At 32.3% G+C, this 9,066-nt stretch overlaps 1 protein-coding gene across 1 annotated transcript; it reads left to right on the top strand.

Annotated features, from left to right (window-relative positions):
• Positions 1-3,515: 3,515 nt before the first annotated feature.
• Positions 3,516-5,645, top strand: LOC123216403 (transcription termination factor MTERF5, chloroplastic-like). Its single transcript, XM_044636823.1, has 5 exons — positions 3,516-3,587; positions 3,740-3,831; positions 4,024-4,079; positions 4,179-4,379; positions 4,477-5,645. Exons 2-5 carry the CDS (start codon positions 3,755-3,757, stop codon positions 4,668-4,670), a joined length of 528 nt encoding a protein of 175 aa, XP_044492758.1. The 5' UTR covers positions 3,516-3,587; positions 3,740-3,754; the 3' UTR covers positions 4,671-5,645.
• The last annotated feature ends 3,421 nt before the right edge of the window (positions 5,646-9,066 follow it).

The raw sequence follows: 9,066 nt of genomic DNA, 5'->3' as shown, positions 1-9,066 counted from the left end.
TTCCAAGGATTTATTGTTGAATAACATTATCATATTAGTTGTTGTCAAATATATAACCCCATATCTTTTTCTTTTAAAACAATCCTTTTATTTTGTGTCACCACAAGTAATTATGAAATTAAAGAATATAAAGGAATTGAAAACATTCTGAAGTAGCAGCTAAATTTATCATTAACTTTTCTAAAGAAAATTTCATTGGAAAAACCCTAATTTCATTCTAACTATAAGAGAACTGAGAAACTGAAAGCTACGGAACGAGCAGTTAATCACTTTGCTAAAATTATCCTTACCTGAACCAACAAGAATTGGGTTTTGATTCTTTTTTCCTTTTATACTCATTCATCTATGAGTTCTTTTTGCGTGTGTGTGTGTGTTTTTTTTTTTGTTTACATGTTCTAATTTTGAATCTGAAACTAGGTTTTTGTTTTATGTTATGGTTTGGGTTCTTGAAGATGACAATGAAAACCCTTTCTGGAAGCTGCTTTTCCGACCTTCCATCTCTCTTAAGAGGAGCTTTCTGCATCATTTGGTATTTTTTTCTAATTTTGAAGCTGAAACTAGATTTTTGTTTTATGTATGGTTTGGGTTCTTCAAGATGACAATGAAAACCCTTTGTTATGATTACTTTTCATTAAATTTTTAGGAGATTCGGAGGGGAAAGTTACTGTACAATAGGTTTAATCTTCAGGAGAAAAAACATTCACCTGGTTCTAAGTTGTGTGACTATCTGATGAATTTGTGAATTCTCGTTAAAATTTTAAGTTTCGTCTCAAAAGATTAGTGGAGAAAATAAAAATATTTAAGGGGTGGAAAATTGTCTAAATGACAATTTGTTTATAGATAATGATGTTCAAATATATACATTTTACATAATATTAGGAAATAACAATTAATTACAAAATCAACACTAAAGAAATTATCCGAAGAACATATGTGCAATATACATAGTACCCTCATAACATAATCCCCGCCATGATTCCCTTTCACTGATTGAATCTCCCACAGCCACCGCCTATCTCTTACGTGCAAAAAATAGAAGAGGAAAAAATGAATTTTATGTCTTTACTCTTTCTCATTATACTTAGCTTTCTTTTTCTTTTGGCTCATATATCATTTCACATAACTCTTTTCATCTAGGATAATCACTAGTATCTCTAACTTTGATGACATGATATACAATACATGATAAAAATCATTTTAAAGCCTCCGAAAGGACTTATAAAACATTTTTTCACTGGCTATATTGATCAGATTATGTTGAGGCAATGATTTGACACTACAATCATATGTGTAACATAAGCTCTCATAGTCCCCCTTTCCATGCACCCAAAACATGAGTTGACTATTATGATACCCTGCCGTGGACATGTGCATCAAGAAGCTTATGAGTGTCTTCTCACAACAATCTTTATAAAAACGTATAATATACTCATAAGAAAAATGTATTTTCATGTATGTATAAAAGTTGTAAAACTCATGGGATCATGTCCCACACTCATGTCTACAGGAACAAATTCTTTTAAAAACTCAAACACTCTAAAAACTTTGGGACAACATGATAAAAAAACACAACCTACTCACCTCATTCTTCAAAACTAAATATGTTATCATGCACTATGTTGTTAAAGTGCCCTAAAATTAATTGTTAAATTTGTGTAATCATAATGAACAATTTTTTTATTAATAAAATTAACATTTTCTTCATTGTGATCCATTTTCTTTAAAAGTAGAAGAATGTGTTTAGGATGGTTGAATCATGACGAAAGGATCAGCGTATGTCAACTGATTGTGAAAATTTTATGTTTATATATAGTGACTATTCTAAAATCATTCATAGTCTTGATATTATCTTGACCAAAAACACATGTAATATGGTTAAAATTATCATAATGTCGAATGACTCATCAAGGGGCATTGGCAAATCTCATGTGTCAAAGTTATTTGTTGATAACTTGGTGTAACACATAAGTGTATATTGTCTAGATTTGTCCACCAGACTAAATATATCCTCTAACAAATTGTGGTATATATGATTATTTGACTTAAGGTCATTAGATTATCTTGTACAAAGAGGTGAAAGGTCATGCATATGTTAGGAAGACGATGATGTAGTCATGCATGGGGTCAACAATTATGACCCTGTATTATAAGAATGAATGAATGAATGAATGCGCATTATAGGGTGCACACTAGTACATAGAGAATTCAAATAGATGGTTGTGTGTGCAAGAGGTGCATGTAATAGGTATTATAAATTTAACGGATGTTAGGAAAAGGTTGGAAGACTGTTAGTTAACGTAATGATGCACAATCGTAACTTAAGAAGGTTAATCATCAAACTGTCTGTTGTATGTTGGAATAGGGAAAAAACTAAATAAGCCTTATTACAGATTAGAGAAGAAATAAGATGATTAGCGAATGAAATGTGTCTAACTATGCGGAAGATAATATAAACCCTGAACAAAGTAGACTCTGGTAGAATTAAGGAAAAATAATGAAATGCGAGAATAATTGAGTAAGAATTAATGGCCACTAACTATGTGCAATGTGGTGTATGATATGAGAAAACATTTAGGTTGTAGTTATGATATGCTTCATGCAAGCAACATCAAGACACATAACAACTCATTTTCATTTAGGGGTGCATGGAAAAGGAGAGCTGCATAATGGTTTTAATTAGCAGTTTCGTAGCTATGTGTGCATGAAAGTGAAGGGATTGCAATCATATTCTTTGTATGGCCAAGGTGTCAAAGCTTAGTCAACCATAAGGTCGGCCGACATTGTGCTATATGCACAATAGTAGTAGACAATTGGAAAGTCATTTCAGATATGCTTTTACAGGACATTCGATATGTTCAGAATCAGGATACATGTATCCGATTGATATCATAAGCGAAGTACTAGTCATCCAAGATGACAATATAATTTGAGGTAAGGCAATTGAAATGTTGTAGAATAGCTAGATAGACATTTGGGATGTTGAAAAATATTCATGAGTAAAATTCAGTTATATTAAAAACACAATATAGCCCTTAGACACTGTGATATAGGAAAATTTAGATAAACTCATTACAAGTATCATAAAATATTAGTTGTCTAGTAGATATTATTTAGCCGCCTCATTTTGCCGATGAAAAATATCATTTACCCATGTGGAATTTTGCCTAGTTTAATTTCATTATACCCTAAAAAATGCCTACAAAAAAATTTTCGCTTTATCCCTTTTATCAAAATCTCATTGATGGGCATATTGGGTATCTTTCTTAAATGACTTTTGTAATCAACATTTAACAAATTTTTAGACAAAAAAACATATCATTTATCAATTGAAATTCCTAAACCTAACCAACCATAAATGAAAGGCACAACCAAAAACCATATAAGAATAAAATTCTAATTAATGCTTTATACTAAATTTTGACCCATTTAAAGCAAGTTTAATTTTTCTGTGTTCATCCTATTCCCGCCTTGAGTATGCTTAAAACATGGGAAAAACTCTCAAATGTTAGGGCAATTTATCAAACCTATTCCTATTGGTGAGGAAACAAAAAAACAGTGAGCTACAGAACCAGCAGTTAATAACATTGGTAAAATTTATCCTTAACTTGAGCCAAAAAAATAAGGTTTTGATTCATTTTTTCTTTTTAACTCACATTCATCTATGAGTTCTATGTATGCCTTCTGTTTACAAGTTTTATTTTTTAAGCTGAAACAACTAGGTTTTTGCTTTATGTTATAGTTCGGCTTCTCGAAGATGGCAATGAAGACCCTTTCTGGAAGCTACTCTTCCGACCTGTCGTCTCTTTTTAGAAGAGCTTTCTGCATCACTAGGTATTTCTTTAATTAATTATTATTATTATTTTTTTGCTGGAAAGATGCCTTAATTTTTATTTTCATTCTATTTTAATGAAGGATTTTTATTAAAATTTCACTTTTTCTTGTATAGAATATAATTTTTTCTTTTTTTAGTTGTTTATGTGTTTGGGATAAAGGATTGATTAATTTTATTTTGTCCTTCCTCAGGGCTAGACTTGCTTCTCCTGGGGAGGTCTTCTCTTGCTGCGGAATCAGTTCTTCTGGTAGTGTTTGGACCTTCTTATGAAGACTAATTTACAGATATTCTCATGTTTCTTTCCTCTTTATGATGTTAACTTGATGGTGTTTTTATGTAAGAACAGCTGATTCTCCTGTGAATGATTCGTTCAACTCAAGAGTAGAACCTCCAACACTGTTAGCGGCTGAAAGAAAAGAAGCCATGTCTGTGTTAACCGTGTTCTTGATGCAACAAGGTCTGAGCAAGGCAGTTGCTGCAAGAACCATCAATAAATCAGATCATTTTATCAAACACCTTGTCTCAAGGCTTCATTCTACTCATAAAGGTCCGGCTGCAACATTTACCTTTTTTTTTTTTTTTTTTTGGTACTTCTATCTTGGTGTCTTTGTTGCTGTGCTGATCAGATTTACTTGTTATTGCAGGAAAAGAGTTCACAACTCCTGAGATTAGGGACACCCTTAATCCTTATCTTCAGTCACTCCTTGCAGAGCATGGAAACTTTATGGTTGATTTTGTGAAGAACTTTCCCGCTGCACCTGAAAAAAGCCATCTTTACCAGTTTGTTGATCCCATTCCAGACTTGACTCCAAGAAGCCAGAAGCAGTCTCTCATGTAAGCGCCTCAAGTCTAGCAGCAGATATATGCCCTCAACTTCGCTACCTCTTAGAGCTTAGCATGAATCTTGAGCAGACCAAGTTAGTTACATGCAAATGTCCTCATTTTTGCTCCTACGGCTTAGAGGGGAAAATTATACCATTAATTGTGTTTCTTCTTGTTATTGGGGCAGCTAAATCATGTATTCCTTCTATTCTCAGTTGAAGTCCTCTTTGTGTGGACAGTTTATCGAAACAAATAAAAATACCCAGCATGATATACTTTGAAAATTTGGGTGTGGACAAGAAACAGTGGGTTAAAATTATATGCCACAGCCCTGGTTTCTCTGTTATAACAGGCGAAAAGTTCAGGCATTCATAAATTTCCTACATGAGTTGGGCTTATCAGGTGATAGCATAGGTCTTGTCGTAACTCAGTGCCCTGAAATTGGAGTTTGCAGTGTTGAAGACAATCTAAGGCCTAAAGCCGAGTACTTCAAATGGTTAGGGGTTAATGTTGCCATCGTTCTCCAGAGATCTCCAACAATTCTTTCTGGTAGTATTGGGGGCCATCTCAAGCCGGTGACCAAGTTTTTCTTGGAAAGGGGATTCAGTGTTGAAGAAGTTGGGACCGTGATCTCGAGATATACAGCTCTATATTCATCGATTCTGACACAGAACTTGATTCCAAAATGGGAGTTCTTTTTTGACAGTGGGATATTCAAGATCTGAGCTGGTTAAGTTCCCTCAGTATTTTAGTTACAAGTTGGAACAGAGAATAAAAACCACGTTTTGCACGTAAAAAGGAGTTAGGAATGAAAATGGGGCTGAGCCGCATGTTGGCACTATCCCCTTGTAACTTTGAGAAAGCTTTGATAAGGAACAGGAAGAACATGCTTGCTGACAAGTGTTCAAGTCATACAGAGAACAAGTAATGTATCATCAGTCAGGTACTGGATTTTATGACTTCTGAGTGGAGTGCCCATTTAAATGGATTATCCCAATGGTACAATTGCCTGATCAAAATTTTATTTCTTCATTAGGACATTTCTCTGCACTGTTTTGAAGAACAAATGAAAACCAATTTTGAGGCTGAGTTTAACAAGTTTTTTAGGTATGATAATTACCGACCACCACATAATCAATCCTTTTCATCAATTTTTAATCCTTGTATCTAAGAAGTCTTCATCAAATTAATATCCCAAAGTTGCATATTGAATTGTATGCAGTTATTGTTGTTTAGAATAGTTCTTTTCCTCATCATGATTTTTTTTTTTTTTTGTTGCAAGTGTTTTTGTACTTCAATGGTGGCCTTGAATGTAATGGCTTTGTCCCTTGTTTCTTGTGAAGTTGGGGTTGGTAATCTTAACACTTATCTGCTAAAATGCTTCTCTGGCTGCTCAACAACCTAAATGACTAGCTCTCATTTTCAGGAGTTGTTTGAAGTTAAATAAGGGTATTGTCAGGAGACACTAGTTTCGTTCATATCAATAGACGATATCTTTTTATCAATAAAATGAAAACATATCTTGTTAAATGCTTACTTTTAGCAATGAAAAAAATAAAATAAATTATAATAAAATAGAATCACGTTACAAGAACACTAGTTGGATGGAATTGTCTTATTTAAGTTTTTCTGAATAGGTGGAATAAATCAATTGCACATCATGTTTATTTAGTATGTCATTTCTCATGCCAACTTTGATTGTATTAGGTGTCGACTCTGATCAAATTTTCTTGCAGCGAAGACAACAAGAATTTTATCATTTAGTAATTGTGGTCTCTCTTTTGACTTTGAGCATTTCAATGGCAAAGAGGTATAGAATATGTGAAATGTAAATCGTTTTATACTAAAAAATAATCACTTTTGCTCAAATTTGAAGGATTTTTTTTTTTTTGAATTAATTAGACATTACTCATGAAATTATTTAGTGCCTATTATTTACTCTTTTAACTGTTGGTGTATTATAAAACTTTCCTTTCTCTACACTATGTGAAGGAGTTATATTTGCCAACAATGATTCAAATAAGATTCAGTTTTTCAAAGAAACAATTCATCAAAATGCTTTTTATATATCCGACCAAACTTTAATATTATTCTATCGAAGGAATTGAACTTTCAAAATTTTTGATAAAAAGGATAAAATTTTCAATATATCCTATTAAAGGTCTTGAAAAACAATTAGGATTATTGTTTTTGGAAACAATGTAATTAGTTCAGTGCTTTCAATAAGTAGTGAAAATGTGATTAGTTAGATATATTCAATAAGTAGTAAAAATTTGATTGTTTTAATAGAAAAATTTAAGAGTGATAGTTTGAATTATTTAGGTGTTGTTGTCTCTATAGTGGTGTTAAAGCTTAAGTTTGAAATTGTTTAATAGATACTTTTTTTTTTTTCATTGAACGGACACATATAGTAAAAAGCATGAAAGTTGTAAGATAAATCTGAAAACATAAAGAGAGTCCATGACAACCTTCTATTTGCTCATAAGTGTATATTTGATTTAGGTAATATTTTATTATTAAAATTAAAAAATTATCTTAAAAATAAATTACTCAGAAAATTATTGCTCATAAGTGATCTTGCATGCTTTTAATGCATGACTGTTTATGACATTCCCTATTTATATGAACACGGTTCCAAAATTCAAAAGTGTTTTTTGCAAACCCTCGTTGTCATGCATGACTCCCAATTCACACACACTATTCACAAAGCTTTAGAAACCTCTAGTGAATAGTTCTAGCCTCGTGGGTTGAATAACAATCTCATAAAGCTATGTAAAGATTTAGAGGAGTTGTCCAACATAGGTATGGTATTCTTTAAACACCTTATGGATGTTTATTGCATGCTTATGAAATCATTCTCTAAAACCTGATTGTTGGTGGGATTTTCTTTGAATTTTTGTTATATATTCCGCTATCTTGCTAGTATCCAGTGACTCGAAAACCCAACACACAAGGCGTGACAATTACATACTTTAGAAGCTATGGCCACTATAATCTGGCACCATAAGAATAATAGGAAGGATTATTGTTTAAATTTTACTATGTTCCAAAAATTTTGCTTGTACTTCCTTGAGTTTCATCATTCCCAAACATCCTTGCCATGCCGAAATTTGTTGTCTTCGGTTACATGTCCTTGTCCAACAGGACATTACTAGTTTTGAGATCGCAATGTATAACTGTAAATCTAGAATCTTCATAGATATACAAAAGCCTAACTTGTGCAATTCCTCTTATAATTTTAAAACGCATGGACCAACCTGACTGTCCTTGTTTTTAAAGATTCGTTGTGAGGTGCGACATTGAAAATTGAAGTACTTATTTCATGAGGAAAAGAAAAATTTTCATATACCCAAAAGAAAGTAGTCAGGGCTTTTGTTGAGCACAAACTCATAAAGTATTTGTAAGACTTAAATGGACATGGGCTTAACAAAATTAATCAATTTGAACGATCATCACATATGACCTAAATTATTGAATTAAAAACTTTTAGGGTTATAGAATTATTTGTTATGTATGCATTTTGAATCCTCAATTTCTAGAAATTTTTCTATATTGAAGAGAAAAGTTTTCCTCCTTTAAAATATTTAATAGAAAAGTTGTTTTGTTAGAATTTCGGTTAGGGAAGTTAGCTAAATATATATTAGGGTATTGAACCACCTTATTAAAAGTTTAATAATTGTTAAACCAAATTACAATTTTAAGTATATTAAACTTATTAAATTATTTAATTATCTGATTTTATTACGATCAAAATTATAATTAATATAGAGCTCACATAAAATATATAACAGTATTTTGATCCTCTCCTTCTCCACAAACCCCAAATAATCTCACCAACTTTCTGTGTTGAAACATGGCTACCAACGCAATCTTATTCCTAAGTTCTTTTAGCCCTTGCCTGACAGTGATGCCTTGATGAGTTTTCGATGCAATAATTTCGCCAGTACTTTTGTTTGCCTAGAAGCGTTTTTAAAATTTCCCGGCGATGATCATTTTAATGTGGTGTAACTTCATCTGGTCAGATCCTCGGGATAAACTTGATTTGCGCATATCAATTTAAAGGGAAAAAAATAGGGAAAGTTAATTACCTTGAACACTCTGCCAAATTCTCTCTCATCCATCTTGTTTCCATCAGAGAAATCATGTGCTGCAACTTCAATTGTATGCAAATCTAATTGTAAAACATAACTGAAATTTATCATCAGCTGTAATATTACCGCCGAAATGATGAAATTTTTAGTTAATTCTAGTTAGAATATGGCAAAGCAAAAGCTTTTTAGTTGTATCCTTTATTTCCAACTTATGAGACAATAGCATGAACTGACTAAAAATATTATGAAGACAAGTGCTGTAGCAAGTTATCGTCGAGGGGACAATAAGTTAAAAACATAACACTTGGAGCCTCATTGGTC

The sequence above is a fragment of the Mangifera indica genome, chromosome 1, assembly GCF_011075055.1.
Source record: "Mangifera indica cultivar Alphonso chromosome 1, CATAS_Mindica_2.1, whole genome shotgun sequence".
Lineage (NCBI taxonomy): Eukaryota > Viridiplantae > Streptophyta > Magnoliopsida > Sapindales > Anacardiaceae > Mangifera > Mangifera indica.
Note: the sequence above shows the minus strand (reverse complement) of the source record. Positions and strands in the feature narration are given on the sequence as shown.